We start from the raw sequence: 16,044 nt of genomic DNA, 5'->3' as shown, positions 1-16,044 counted from the left end.
TGGTGTGACTCTACCTTGCGTACAACCAGAGACATGAAAAATTGTGCTCTATTTGCATAATATGAGTTGAATTGCATTCTGCTGTCATATAACAAATTAGAATAAATAAAATAAAAAATCTTAAAAGTAAAATAATAAATTTAAATTTAGATTTTTAAAGAATTTTTAACAATTTTAATTTTATTAAATCTAAAGTCTTAAATATCCTTTTCAAATTTACTGTAACAAGATGAAGAGGGGATTCATTCTCTGAGTGGGCACTCTGCTCACTATAGCCATTGCCACCTCAGAATCTGGCCTGAACACTGTGCTCAGCCCAGCCCAGCCCAGCCCATCCAGTACTGGATATGTACCCCTTCCCAAGAGAATTTGAGGGTTAGACTGAGAACTAACTCATAGATGCAGTGAGTTTTCATGTGCATGTATAGAAAAAAAAAAAAAAAAAACAGAAGAAAACTTCAGCTTTCAAAAGGAAAAGGCACAACCAAATCTTATAGGAAGAACAAAGAACCTGAGCATAAATAAAGTTACTAAAATAATGACATGTAAGAGGCCTAAAAAAAGTTGAAATCATAAGTCATGACGAGTAGTCATCATATTTGACTAGTGTTTTCCCAAAAATGAATGAAATGAAATTCAAGGAAAATATTTAACAATGTTAGTGGTCAGTGATAAAAATTCAGGTCTTCAAATGAAAATTAGAATTTTGGAAAACTTATGCTCTCTATCATTAACTTGGTGGTCCCTAAAAATAATTTCTTTTATGAGATCAGTGGTGATATTAATAAATGTGATATTGTGTGTGTGTGTGTATGTTTTATAATTGAAATGGGTCAAAAATTGGGAGATCTGCATAACTCAGTAAAGCAGTGTTTTCAGAGTTCTGATTACAGAATCACACATAAATAAAGGCACTCAAAGTGCAAGATAGATATAATAGCTAATATGGTTTCAGACCATATTACAATTAACCTTTAGAAAACTATCACTTGTTTTTTGTTATGATATCAAAGCAGAATAGCCATAACTACTGGAAAGCATATTAAAATATACCTCTCTTTTCCAATGACATCTGTATAAGGATTTCTTCCTTTATTTCAGCCAGCATATATCATATAACAGATTGCATGCAGTAGGCATGCAGTAGGCTGTCTTCTACTAAGCCAGAAATGAAAAAGATTTGCAAAAATGTAAAATAATTTCACTTTTCTCAGTACATTTTTGTTATGAAAATTTTTTTATTTTAAAATAGTTTTATGTAAACATATAATGGGTTATTTTTTTAAAACTGAGTTGATAGACTGGGTGCAGTGGCTCACACCTATAATCCCAGTAGCTCAGGAACTGGAGGCAGGAGGATCACAAGTTAAATGCCAGCCTCAGCAATTTAGTGAGGCACTAAGCAATTCAGTGAGAACCTGACTCTAATAAAACACAAAATAGGTCTGGGGATGTGGCTTAGTGGTTAGTGCCCCTGAGTTCAATCCCTGGCATCCCCTGCAAAAAAAAAAAAAAAATTGAGTTGGTAAAGATTTTGAAATTTCTCAGTATAATTTCTAATGTCAATAATCAATAGATAGGACCCACATAAACAAAGGTTCTTTGAGTGTTAAAGAGATCCTAAGATCAAAAAATTTGGGAACCATCAATTTAGACAATACACACCAATACTTTTAACCTATGTAGGAAGGCACATATATTAGTATGTAAAGTACATTTTAAGTATACATAAAAATCAAAATATGAAGATGAAAACAACATTTCAGTGGTTCCAACATTTTTCTGTACTACCAGGGCCAGAAAATTTAGGTCTGTAATCCTAATATGTTAATTCACTAAAGAATCAAGTTTTCAAGAACTCCAAGGGGAAGCACAGTCTAAATGGTGCCGACAGAGTTTTAGTGACTGGCAGGGTAGTTCAATGAAACCACAGCCTGATGACATTAGCACTCTTTCCAGAATGCAGCACTGCACAGCACTGACATCACAGAGCCCCATAAAGCAGGGTGCCGTGTCCCAGTGGACTGGTGCCTGGTGAATACCAGCTTGAAGGCAGAGTACACCTCCAGTGAAGGCTTTGAAAGGCTGATTCATATCCCTCTTTGATAAGAATGCAACCAGGGTTTGTGAGCTTAAGCCCTTCTCTGACTCTTTGGCCCTATAAAGGGACGAATTTCAGAATCTAATCTATTTGCATGCAAAGGCGCATCCCAGATGAGCTGGCCTCTGCGTTGTCCCAAATGAACAATCAAATCATGTGAGGAGAGCTGGGATTGCACCTATTTTCCACCACAAGACCAAGACCCCTTGTACCCCGGGCAGTAGCCATGCTCAAAAAAGGAGCACTGCAGCCTCACTACAGCCAGAGAAGTGGTCCACTGGAGCCTGTTCAGGGCTGAGCTCAGCTTTGCTCAGGGAGCTGCTTGTCAGTGGGGATCACCTGTCTTCCAAGGGATGTGGTCTTTATGTCACTATGCTAAGATAACTTCCTTCCCCTTCAGAGGAGAGACTAGGCGTTAGAGCTACTCTGTCCTTTTTAAATGATCTCCTCTCTGTGGGGCCAGGCTGATTTTCTGAAGTCTCTGAAGGTGGCTGTCTTTCCCACTGTGGGGGACACTGCACTGTAACCCTGCCAGCACTGCAAACATTTGCTCTCTTGTCTCCCTCTTCCTGCTGCCTTAGTCATACCTTTCGACCTTTCCACTTTCTATAATAATTCACCCTCTCGAGCCACCTGCTGCTGTTTACTTCTGATTGTCTCGCTGATCCTAGCGTATTATTACAGTGGACATAAGAGCAGACATTACATGGGGGATAACACTGAGGCACCAGAGAAAATTAGAATGCATCAGCCAGGTTTACATCGACAGTGGGTGGGTAGCAGCCAGTGACAGGAAGAGAAGTATGTGGATGAGAAGCAGACCTGGGAGGGACTCACCCAGGTGCTGGGCAACCTTGGGCAGCTGCCCCACCTGCCTGAGCCTCTATTTCCTTAACGTCAAAGTAAGCACAGCATAGCTGCCTGGTGGAGAGCATCGGGGTTTAACCAAGTATTCAAAGATGCTGCATGTTCTGATACCCAGTCCCACCCTACGCTCACCTCTGCCCCGCCCCACCAAAACTTGACAGGAAAATATGAGATCATGGTAGCCCACCCTCTCTCATGAAAGGAATCTGCCTGTGTTCTGACTTCCATACCTGTCTGTCTTACTGTCTGAGAGGTGGATACTCAGCTTTAACTTACATGAATAGGGTGAAATAATGTTAGACACACTTTACTCCCTATAAGAACATGTTGTTCCTAATTGTTCTCATTTGTTTTTTTTTTCTTTTCAGGGATCCACATCTTCTGGACCCAACTCTGGAATATGTGAAGGTAGGAAACTGTGATTTAACATGTAGTCATGACCCTGTGTGATAGATTTCCCATTTCTAACGCAGTGTTGTGGAATCATGCTGCAGTCTGGCTTATGTAGAAAGCTCATAGTAATGTCTAAAACAACCAGAGAAGAATTGATTTTCTTTGGCACAAGGGTCTTGTGACCTCCTATTACAGGTCTACAGTCTTTCCACACACACCCCTTTATGACTTAGATGTATTTTAAAATTCAGGTTTTTTTTTTTTTTTTTAAGAAAGGTATGACTTAGATATGTAATACCCACAAGGTGGTATGAGGTCAGCACCCTACAATCAAATTCATTAATTTTGGCAGTGACAAGTAAGAATATTCACACTGAGTGGGATAAACAGATGATTTTATATAGCTCTGGACACATTTTGTCACTAAATGAGCTCTGTTTAGTTTAACTGCCAAATGAGTTCTTTATAAATTTGTTTTGGTTTTCAGAGCTTTTTTGGATTTTGGAATGGTAGATGAGGAACTGTTTACCTCCTGTGGAGGACTGAAGCCTCCCTGAGATTTTATGAGCTGTTCTTCCCTTTCAAACAGCCATCCTCTTGTTTGGTGGCTAATCTGAGATGAGTAGTAAGATGTTACTTTCCAGTGGGTCCAACAGTCATTGCTTCTAAATAGTCAGCCCTTTCAGCCCTTCTAAACAAAGTTTCCCTTTTGAGCAGAAAGAAAAGATATTTTTTACTTTTTCCCTCGGCCCTCCCCACATTTTGGGGCTGTGTCTGTTTGCTTTATCTTGTGTTTGAATTGTAATTAAACCTGGTACCTGCTACAGAAGAGTGAAGTGTGATCTGTCACTCTTGGATTTATGATAGTATGTATTGTTACTTTTTAGGAAATTTCATGGCGTGAGTTAGGATGTAGGCTTCCCCCACCCCAGGAGCCATGTTCTGTCTTCATTATTCAAAGGGCATCATCCAGATTTCAAACCATTGAGGCCTGTTGCTTTGCTTTGTACCTATACCTTCCCCAGAGTTCTGGCATTTCCTCTCATTTAGACCAGAGGTAAAGATGGGAAAAGAGAAAGCACCAATAGTACCACCTGACCACGCAGGGCAGTTAATATGAAGTGGGTTGTAAATGGAGGTGGGTATTATTTTTTCCCCCATCTTACTCTGAGTAATGTCAGAGCTGTTTTTACTGCAGCAAGTGTGTAATCCTGAGCCATCAGGGCCACCAAACCAGAATTTGGTCAGTTTTATAAGCAGTGGGAAATGTTCTCTCCTGGAGATATCATGTATTTCTGTATAGGTTGTACTTTGCTGAGCATTAAGGGTGCTATTCACACCCTAGAATTTGACTTGAATGGCATTAAAAAATGTAATTTTTTAATGATTATGTAGAGTGTAAGTCCCAGCGACCCTGTAAAAAATCACTCCATTCCTTGTTTCAGAGATTGTCTCCCACAGTACCCCCAGTTACCTTTTGATCTTTATTTACTCCAATAACTCAGTTGTTTTTTTTTTTTCTTTTACAAAAGTCCAACCCTGTCAGGCATGGTGGTGCCCACCTGTAATCCCAGTGACTCAGGAATACACTTTAAGGCACCAGCTAGCACTGATTTATGAAGCCTTCATGGCGACAGGCAGCCAGGCTCCAAAAGTCTGGAAGTGGCCCAAGAAGTCTGACACATGGGCCTCTTTGGACCTTGAGGTCAGAGACCTCTATGAATGGGCTTCCAGAGACTTATTGGAAGACCTTTAAGGCAAGTTCAAAGCCAGCCTCAGCAACTTAGCAAAACCCCTGTCTCAAAATAAAAAATAAAAATGGTTGGGAATGTGACTCAGTGGTTAATCACCCCTGGGTACAAAAGAAATTAAAAAATAAAATAAAATAAAAAGTCCAAGATCCTTTTAGGATAATGCAGTGATGAATTCTACAGTTAAACATAGAAATTTTAGAGTGGCCTGTTTTAGTACAGTAGTTCGTCCCCTTTATATATGGTTTTAGTTATCTGACGTCAACCATGGTCCAAAATAATAAATGAAAACTTGCAGAAATTTAAAAATCCATAAGTTTTAAATTGCCCATGTTTCTGCATAACATCTTAAAGTCTTGCTCTGTCTTGCTCCATCCTGCTGGGGGCGGGAATCATCCCTCGGTCTGGCATATCCACACTGTGCATGCTATCCATCCATGAGTCATTTAGCCGTCTCAGCTATCACATTGACGGTCATAGCACTGCAGTGCTGTGTCACATAACCCTCATGTTACTTAATGGTCCCCAAACATAAGAATCCCCATGTAAAGGAAGCACTGGGGCATAAAACACGGAAGAGCAGATTAACGCTGGTACTATGTGACAACCCTGCAGGGCACATAGGAAAAACATAGTACAGTATGTAGAGTTTGATCCAGTTGGTGGGTCCAGACGTCAATTTGATGTCTCCAGAGTGTATTCCTCAAGGATAAGGGGGCTACCATATTAACGACTGAGTCTAGTTGATGAATATGCATCACCATCAGTTGAATTGTATTGACTAAGAAGAGATGCAGGCATTGTCATTGTCTACCATTTATCTCAACTCCTCTCTCTTTTCCCTGGCAGTGAGACATGGAGGCTCAGAGAGTCATTTTCAAGGTCTTGTTGAGGTATTCTGCAGGTTGCTTTTCCCTCCTAACCTGATCTGGATCTTATCAGAACCTTAAAATGTGTCCTTCCTAAGTGCAAAACAAAGTTTGTTTTCCTTTCTCATTTTGCCCTTGGTCTAGAGAGATGGCTTGGGGATTTGTTGGTTCAATGTGGAGGGTTTTTGCTTGCTTTCATAGGCAATAAGTCTCTGGAAGCCCATTTATAGAGGTCTCTGACCCCAATGTCCAAAGGGGCCCATGTGTCAGACTTCTTGGGCCACTTCCAGACTTCGTTGCCCTTTGGATCTTGGCTGCTTGTGCCATGAAGGCTTCATAAATCAGTGCTAGCTGGTGCCTTGTGATTAGAGGTTGACTGAAGATAAAGTAAGGGAGGTGAGAGTTGTCCATAAAGAGAGACCCAGTTTGTCCCCTTGACTTTGAGCTGATTTTTTCCCCTACAATCCTCCAGTTCCCTTAATGCCTTATGGGTATGGAGAAAAGTGGAAAATTTATGTGAAATATGCTGCATCACGAAGGGCCCTTCTGGCAGGGTTATATCTACTGGCCTAAAAAATAAGAGTCAAGATGCCAAATTTTTAGGGATTCATTGTGACCATGACTGGGGAGCAGTCTGATCTCTGCCTAAGTCTCTTTGGGCAATGGAATCACCCAGCTATGGCCAAGGGACAGCAGAACTAATCCTGTTAGGAGTTCCAGTCCCGTGTGTCCCTCACTGTCTTTTAGTGCTGCTCTCCTCCCTGCAGGAGACTTTTGAACCATCCTCACCAGATTTCCCCAGTGCCCAGACAGGAAGCCAGTTCTGGGACTGCTGCCTGCCTCCTTGAATCTGGGGGAGACAGGGCACAGAGGCTGGCCCCCATAGCTAGTGGGGCTGGGACTGCAGTCCATAGCGCTGGAGAGAGGAGAATCCAAAACTCAGTCCTGTCCAGTCTGTATTCTGTGTCCTGTAGCACCATGTAGGGTTTGTAGTGCAAAACATTAATGTGGCGTGAAAGGGACCAATCTCTGGGTTGCTTAGTTACTGTAGTTCTTCCCAGTGTGGAATGAAGGGAGCTGTGCAAGGCTGGGCAGCCCCAGGGCTCTTTGGGAGTGGGGGGTTCTTTTATGTCTGGACTCCTGCTGGGCCTCCCAATAGCATCCAGACCCTAAAGGTTCAATTTGGTGTTCCTATGTGATAGGAAAATAAATAAAAGATCCATAGCCCAGGGAATTTGGAATCTCCTTCCTGTTTCTGTGACTTTAATTCTGGCCTCTGGAGGAGGAGAGTTTTGGAGTTTTTCATGGTAATCCTTGTTTTGTTTTTCTATTTTTCTACTTTTTTTTCTGTCTCTCCTCACTATTTTTTTTTTCCACAGTAGCTCAAAACACAGTCATTTTAAAAGTCTGATTTTAACTGTTTTGTATAATCATGAAGCCCTTTTCTGTCATCAAATAAAACTGATCCTTTTTCACTATATCTGAAAGAAAACACTTCCTCTAGATGGGAAAGCAGAAATCTCTATGGTAGCTCCCCCCTTCCTCCGCTGCCTACTGTGTGGAGATTGACTTGGTTGGTGGTGCACAGCTCTGCGTACCTAGCATACCTGATCTTAGATAAAAACCAACGTTTTTTTTTTTAATAGGAGGAAACTGATTTTAGAGGAGGAGCCCTGGGCATAGCTAGGAAGCAGAGTTTTGAATTTGAGGCTGTTCAGTCTACTTAATCCCCCTTTGAATTTGCTGTATTTTCACTCCCATTAAAATGTATTTATTTCCTAGACATGTGTCAGATGGTTGCTTAAAACATTTGTTAAAATAGTTCTGTTAAAATATTAATAATTGGTCATAAATTAATGTTATTAATTGGTAATAGCTCAGTGTATTCCCCTTTCCAGATGGGGGGGGGGCATAGAGACATCAAGTAACACACTCCCAGGGAGGGGAGCTGGGTCCACACACTGGCTCTAATTAGCAGTGTGACCCTGGACCTCCCAACAAGTACAAGACCTTGAGGTGGGCTCTTGTTCCTTCTAGCTGAATGTTTTTAGGAATCTGTATACCTGTGACAGACTGGAGGGGACGATTATTTAGCAAGTGGTAAAGAGTTCTTAGTCATGTTCTCACCTCCTCCCATTCCTGGGATTGGGATTGAATCCAGAGGTGATCTAGCACAGAGCTCCATCCCCAGCCCTTTTTAAAATTGTATTTTGAGACAGGATCTTACTAAGTTGCCAAGGCTGGCTTCAAACTTGTGATCTTCCCGCCTCCTGCTCCTGACTCACTGGGATTACAGGTGTGTGCCACCACATCCAGCTATGCTGTCACTCTTGATCATGAAGGTGCCATATTGATTGGAGCAAAGGTGGCATTGAAGCCAGATTTAAAATTAGTCAGTGTAGTTAGGTAAATCGGGTCTAATATCGAGTGAAATCTAAAATGGAGGCCATGTTGAGAATGAATTTCTGGAAAAGTTGAGCAACTCTGGCATGTTAATGAAGTTCAGGAAACAGCCCCCAACAGATTTGAAGATAGCCCATCCCAAAGAAATGTTAATGAACAGCCCCAGCAGATTTGAAGATAGCCCATCCCAAAGAAGTGTTAATGAACAGCAAACCTGAAGATGCTGCCTCAGAAGTCCTTCCTGCCCAGATTACTTCTTTGGCCCACCTGTGTCCCATCCCTCGGGACTTCCCACCTACGTTCCATCACCGAAAACTATAAAATGGAGAGACAACCGCACTTCCATGGATTCCATCTCTTGGGTCCCCTTCTTCCTCCGGGAGAAGTCTTTTCTGCTGTCCTTTAATAGACTTCTAATTTTCCACTCTGACCTTGCCTCGGTGTGCTTCTGTGGTGTTATTCTTCAACATTGGGGAAGGAAGGACTCGTCACCGGTCAACAGCGGTAACAGTATTTTATGTTGTATTTCAGACATTGAGACCAAGGATGTGATGGATAATAATTTCCCACCTGCCAAGATTGGAGATTTACTCCTACGTTTACTTCATGATCCATCGTTTCACTTTTGTAGCCCCCTTTGAACCTATAAAAACTTCTATTTTCATTCTTTTACCATTCTTTTATTTTTTTTCATCCAGTTGCCCACCCCCCCTGCACTAAATTTTATAAATTCATATTATTTCCTTTCTCATTCCCTTTTATACCTATCTTTCCTTTTGTGCTAAAGATTAATTCTTCTTAGCCTCTTCGTTCACAGGGCCTACAGTTATTTTAGTCAAGAGTCTCTGTTCTGTGGGTGGGTTAAAGTGTCTCCTTTTTGTTTTTAAGAGAAAGAAGTGATTGGCGAGGGCAGAACTAGGTGGTTTTCTTCTAGGAAAAAAAAATGTTTACTATAGGTTCCATTTTAAAATACACTGCCTATAAGAAAAAAAAAATTGAAAAATCTAGGGAAGTAGAAAAGAAAATTTGGAATGCCTGCGTTTTCAAATTAGCCAGGAGTACACAAGTGATTTTTGGTGGGCAGACTGTGAACAGCACAATGTGGGCCACAGACAAAGGCCTGCTCTCCAGGCGACCGCAGAAGCAAGTGTCAGGACGGAATGCAGCCTTTTGTTCCTGGCTAGGTTCCTAGTGAACAAATATCCTCTTTCTTTTGTAGTCCCCCTTGGGGGGATTCTTGTTAGACCCACTTCTGAGCTCTCATAAAACAACGTGCAGTCCCTGAACTCCTTGCAGGTTGGGAGAAGAAAGGACAAGACTGGAACTGTTGTCCTGAGTTGGGGACCAGGGCCCTTGCTTCAGAGCACAGCGGAGCCCAAAGAGGCTTAAAAAGCTGGCTTTTTGTGGCGTTAACCCTCAAATGCTCCTTCCCAGAGGGTCTTCTAACTATAGACATGAGTCTTCCCGAGCTCAGATCTCAGCAAGGCCATTTCCTGCAGTCGGCTAGGGATACATTAGGTCACCCAGCAGATTAAAAGAGGAGTAATTATGCGGATTCCAGCGCCAAGAATAAGTGCCCTGGCTGTAGAAGAAGGGGCCGCCTTCCTTCAGCTCTCCTTTTGTGCTCAACATGGCCGCAGCCATGGTCACAGTGAAATAGCTGTCTTTGAGGAAAAGTCTTTTCTTCGGCAGGAAAACAGGCCAGCCTGCTCTGAATTAGCCAGCTAACAGAGTCCTCATGAAAAGGACTTAGAAAAACAAAGGCACCCTGTACATTCCGTGAGATTTTAACAAGTTATATGAACCAAATAATGGCCCGATTGGCTGGCTCTGCAGGTTTTTGCCTGAGTGTGCACATCCACGGAGCCAGCCCTGTCCCCTGTGGGACCAGAGATCAAACACTGCCAGCAGTGAATGAGAAACAGCTCTGGCTCGCTCTGGGCCCGCATTCAGAGGAGTAAAAGGGAGAGAGTGCCCATCCAGCCACCCCCAGTCGGCCCCCGCAGCTTTCTCTGCAGATATACTTGGGAAGTTGAGTGTTACTGCAGTTTTAGAAATTTGCTGAGGCGGGGTGGGAAGGCAGAAGAATTGGGGTGGAGGACAGAATCTCATTCAGCGGAATCTTATCCGACAGGTCTGTGAAAATGTGGAAAACCTGATCATAAGAACAGGTCCATATAAAAGTCGTTTTGTACATGTTTATAGTGACATTATTCATCGTTAACAAAAACTGGAAACAGCCCAAATGTCCTTCAACTGGTGGACAGTCTGTAGGACACCCACACAGTGGCATACTATTCAGCCATAAAGAGGTACAGCCTATTGATACACACAGAACCATGAATGAACCTCAGATGCATCATGCTGAGTCAAAATAGACAGCCAATGATACTTTAGGTAAACTTAAAGCAACAGAAAACAAATAAATGGTTGAAAAGCATTTGGGGGAAAAGTTCTCTGTTAAAGGGAACTTTTTGGAACTATAGAAATTGCTTGATTGTGGTGGTAGTTACCATACTGACCATTTATCAGAGCTTGCAGAATTGTGCTAAGAAGCATGGTACTTAACAAATGTAAATTATATTCAGTAAGCCTGACTTTAAAAGGCAAGCCAAGAAACTGAGCATGGTGGTGCACTTCTGTAATCTCAGTGGCTCAGGAGGCTGAGGCAGGAAGATCTCAAGTTCAAAGCCAGACTCAGCAACTTAGCAAGGCTGCTAAGCAACTTAGCAAAACCCTGTCTCTAAATAAAATATAAAAAGGTCTGGGGATGTGACTCAGTGGTTAAGTGCCCCTGGGTTCAATCCCTGGTGCCCAAAAAAGAAAAGCAAGCCAAGGGCTGGGGATATAGCTCTGTGGTAGGGCACTTACATATAGCATGGCCCTGGGTTCCATCCTCCGCACTGAGGGGGGGGGGAGCTAAAACCTTATATTTTAGCTGTTAAGTGCTGCCACCACAGGAGATGGCCTGCATCAGTGAGACCAGGTCTCTGTTCAGATGCAGAAAGTGCTACACTTACAGATTTTTTTTCCGTATGGGCTCACTCAGTTTTTTCCGAGCTTCATAGCATGTGTTCCTAATAGTTCAGTCTAGTCAGACCAGGTAGGAGGGAACCATTATCAAGAGCCTAACCTAAGAGAGAGGCAGTGGGAATGGAAAGGCCACGTGCCGGAGGCCTTTTAGAGAATTAAGACCCATTTTATTAGGCAAGTTGACAGATCCTAGCAGGACCTGAATGGAGCAGGTGAGGGAACGGAAGCAGGGGCAGTTCCAGAGTTCTCACTAGGGCCTGGCCTCTTGCCAAAAGCCACTCAGAGGGAAGGAGAGTTCCATGTGGAATCGTGTTCTCCCTGGGCCTTCTGAACGTGATGTTCAAGATAATTCAAACCCTGGAGCTGCCCTCAGAGGTGCCTGAAGGAAGCTGGTCTGCCCAGTGGGTAGAGTAGGGCAAATTCACATTCCACTTGAACTTGTGTTCTGTGCTGCAGGCTTCACCTTGAGCTGAGGCACCACCCTCCCTGGCTTAAGGTTCTTCTGAGGCCCCAGAGAGCATGAGAGGTGGTAAAGACACTGGGAACCAACAGGCAAGCAAGTGTTGAAACTGGGGCTTCTGAGAGGACTTGGCTCCAAACTGAACATGAAATCTAAGGTGGTCTGTCTCCCTCTAGCCTCATCTCCTGCCGTCCCATTTAGTCTCTCAGTCCATTGTCCTGGCTTTCCCTGCTGCCTCTGATTCTTTACCTTCTCCTTGGCCTAGAAGATTTTTCTGAAGTAGAGCCACTGTTTGGTTTGAAGTGGGTTCTAGTATGTTGTGGGCAGAACTGTGTCCCTTGAAAAAAATCTGTTGAAGTCCTAACCCCTAGTACCTGTGCATGTGACCTTGAAGTCCTAACCCCTAATACCTGTGCATGTGACCTTGAAGTCCTAACCCCTAGTACCAGTACATGTGACCTTGAAGTCCTAATCCCTAGTACCTGTGCATGTGACCTTGAAGTCCTAACCCCTAGTACCTGTACATGTGACCTTATTTGGTCAGAGGGTCTTTGCAGATATGACCAAATTAAGACGAGGCCCTCCAAAAAGATATGTTAAAATTCTAACCCCAGTACCTGCAAATGAGACCTTATTTGGAAATAGGGTCTTTGCAGATTAAGTAATCAAATTCAGATGATGTCATATTGGATTAGGATTTGCCCTAATCCCATGACTGGTATCCTTGTAAGAAAGGAATTTGGGGTTTTTGTTTTATTTTGTTTGTTTATCTTGTTACTTCCCCCACCTCTATTTACCTTTCCATTCTTTACCCATTCATTTATTTTTTTTTCTAACACAATGAGCAGCTTTGAAACCAGTTACCCAACCTGAGACTAGAATATTGACAATTACTTACACTGCCCAAGCTCTCCTATCAAAGAAATATTACTTCTATTTATTTCTATAATATGCAAGAATCCAAGTGTGTAGGTAGCATTTCTGTAGTTCTCTTGATTTGGGTTTGGAGTTTTTTGTGTGTGTATGTGTATGGTTGTGGCTAGAAGTAATAATGGAATTTGGACACAGAGACACAGTTACACAGGGGGAATGCCTTGTGACAACAATTGCAGAGATTAGAGGGATGTGTCCACAAGCTAAGGACAACCCAGGATCACCGGTGACCTCCGAAAGCTAGGAAAAGGCAAGGAAGTCTTCTCCCCTGGAGCCTTTGGAGAGACCATGCTCTGCTAATACTTCTAGCCTCCAAATAGTGAAAGAATACATTTTTATTTTAAAGTCACCAAGTCTGTGGTCGTTGGTCATTCCAATCCTAGGAAGCTAATGCAAATTCAAAACCCCATCTCGAAGCCATTTCTTGGTTGTGTGACCTTGGGCAAATTACTGAAATTCTCTGGAGTTCGGTTTCCTTAACAGTAAATGGGAGAATTTGAGGATTAAATGAGTTAATACAGGTTAAGTTCATAGCACAGCACCTGGTATATAGTAAATTCTAGTTAGTAATGGTTACTCCAGCTCTCAACCATACTCTGTTGTCATGGTCTCAGGAAGACCTTCTCTGACTTCCCTACTGACAGCAGCCTGCCCATCACTGTCCCAGACTCTCTATATCCTCCTCATAGCACTTGTCCCAGATTTTGTTTATTTACTCTAAACAAACAAACACTTCTCACTAGAATGTGAGTTCTGAGGGCCAGGACCTTTTCTTGTCCTCTTAGTGACACCACAGATGCAAAGAGCATTTAAATAGAGGGAAGTGAGAATAAAATCATTACAAAGATCTTTGTTTCCCAAGCCAAGCAACACTGATGTCTCAAAAAAATTTCTAGAAATTCTTCAGTGTTTCTGTTTCAAGACAGTGAGGAGGTTCCCACGCCTGACCTCAGTCTAGTTTCATTTTCTCTTGCTAACTTCAGACAGAATGAAAATGTGGGGTCACTGTCATGACCTTAAAGACTCACCTATTGGGGCTGGGGATGTGGCTCAAGCGGTAGGGCGCTCGCCTGGCATGCGTGCGGCTGGGTTCGATCCTCAGCACCACATACAAACAAAGATGTTGTGTCCGCCGATAAAATTAAAAAAATAAATAAATATTTTTTTTTAAAAAAGACTCACCTATTAATCAGAGAGATACATTGATTTTAGAAATGTAATTCTGGCAACCTCTGTGGATCATCCCCGTTAGGAGACCTTGCTATCAACAATATGGACCCATTATTTGCCTGGGCACCAAATGTGAGGTGATGATTTTTCTGTGTTGGAATCGTTTGCTGTTGTACTCTGCCCTCTAGTGGTGATCAGGTGTCTCAAGCGTGCATTGGACTACAATTCAGTTTCTAAATATTTTGGGAGCTTTTAATATTAAATGTAATCGTGTGCCATGATATTTCAACTTCAGAAAGAAGGGATGTGTTTACCACATATAAAGAAAGCAAAAGGGGAGCTGGAGTGGTAGCTCAGTAGTAGAGCGCTTGCCTAACATATGTGAGGCACTAGGTTCGATTCTCAGCACCACCTAGAAATAAACAGAATAAAGACCCATCAACAACTAAAAAAAATTTAAAAAAATTTTAAAAAGGCAAAAGGGGTTGTGTTTACAATATGTAAAAATATATGGCTTTATATAAGGCAGATTAAAGCTGTCAAGGCATTATACTGATAGAATTGTCTAATATTCTTGAAAAAAGGGCTCTAAAATGTTACAGTACTAATATACAGGAATTTTGAGGAAGGGAATGGCATTTGGCCTACAGTTTTACCTATGATAACCAAGAAGTTTCCTTGGAAGAACTTGTATTTGGGTTGTGATTTGACATCTGAAACACACACACACACACACACACACACACACACACATACACACCACCCTGGCAGCTCATCAAGAAGGAAGTTGGTATTACACAAGGCAGAGGATGGATGTCAGCACATTCAAGATTGAGCACGGAGACCCTGCACCCATGGATCAGTGTGTACCCAGACAATGAATGAGACAGAGCAGTAGGAGTCCTAGGGGAAGCAGGTACTCTCATATTCCTTGGATGGGGAAAGAGTGAGGAAGCTTCAAGTGTTCTTGGGAAACTGAGAAAAGATGGTCAATTTGTTAGGAGAATGAGGTTGAGTTTGAGAAGAATTTTGTTTATTTGTTGTAAAAATAATATATAGCCATATATTGCTTTGAAAACTTTTTTTTAATTTGCTTTAATTAGTTACACATAAGAGTAGAATGCATTTTGATACATCATACGTAAATGGAATATAACTTTTCATTTGTCTGGTTGTATATGATATAGAGTTACACAGGTCATGTAATAATATATTCACATAGGGTAATAATATCCGATTCATTCTACTATCATTCCTGCCCCCATACCCTCTCCCCCCCTTCACTACCCTCTGTATAGTCCAAAATACCTCTTTTCCCATCTCCCCATGCCTTATTATGAATTAGCATCTACATATAGAGAAAACATTCGACCTTTGGTTCTTTGGGATTGGCTTATTTTGCTTAACATAATATTCTCCAATTCCATCCATTTATGGCAAATGAATGCCATAATTTCCTTCTTCTTTAAGGCTGAGTAATATTCCATTGTCTGTATATACCACAGTTTCTTCATACATTCATCTGTTGAAGGGCACTTAGGTTGGTTCCACTTTGCAGCCTTTTTTGTTATACATCATTCTGTGTTAGCTCTGTGGTTTCAACTCCTTCTTTTGAATGGCTCTGTGGTACAGTTTGAGCATCCCTAATCCAAAAATTTTAAATCTAAAATGCTTCAAAATCTGAAACTTTTTGAGCACCAACTCTTAATGCCAGAAATGGAAAATTCTATGCCATGAAGCTTTGTTTCTTGCACAAAATTATTAAAATATTGTATAAAATTATCTTCAGGAGATTGTGTGTGTGTGTGGAGGGTGTATATGAAACATAACATGAGTTTCATGTTTATACTTTGGTCCCATCTCCAAGATAATGTCATTACAAATATGCAGATATTCTAAAATCTGAAAAACTTTGAAACATGAAATACTTCAGCAGTTATTTCATATAAGGGTTACTCAGCCTGTGTTCTATTATATGAAATTCAGTTATATTTAAACCAGTTTCCTACTGACATTTGCCCTGTCTGATTTCGAATTTGGGATCCTCCAGCCTCAGCCTCTTGA

General features: G+C 41.7%; 1 protein-coding gene across 1 annotated transcript in view; it reads left to right on the top strand.

Annotated features, from left to right (window-relative positions):
• Bcar3 (BCAR3 adaptor protein, NSP family member) overlaps nucleotides 1-16,044 on the top strand; it is a 115,001-nt gene that overhangs the window by 37,978 nt on the left and 60,979 nt on the right. Inside the window, exon 3 of the mRNA XM_026403109.2 lies at nucleotides 3,337-3,376. Within this exon, the coding sequence (XP_026258894.2) occupies nucleotides 3,337-3,376 (40 nt within the window). The remainder of the gene's footprint in view (nucleotides 1-3,336; nucleotides 3,377-16,044) is intronic.

The sequence above is a fragment of the Urocitellus parryii genome, chromosome 11 (genome assembly GCF_045843805.1).
Source record: "Urocitellus parryii isolate mUroPar1 chromosome 11, mUroPar1.hap1, whole genome shotgun sequence".
Classification (NCBI taxonomy): domain Eukaryota; kingdom Metazoa; phylum Chordata; class Mammalia; order Rodentia; family Sciuridae; genus Urocitellus; species Urocitellus parryii.
The sequence above is the reverse complement of the archived record's forward strand: the minus strand, read 5'-3'. Positions and strand labels throughout refer to the sequence as shown.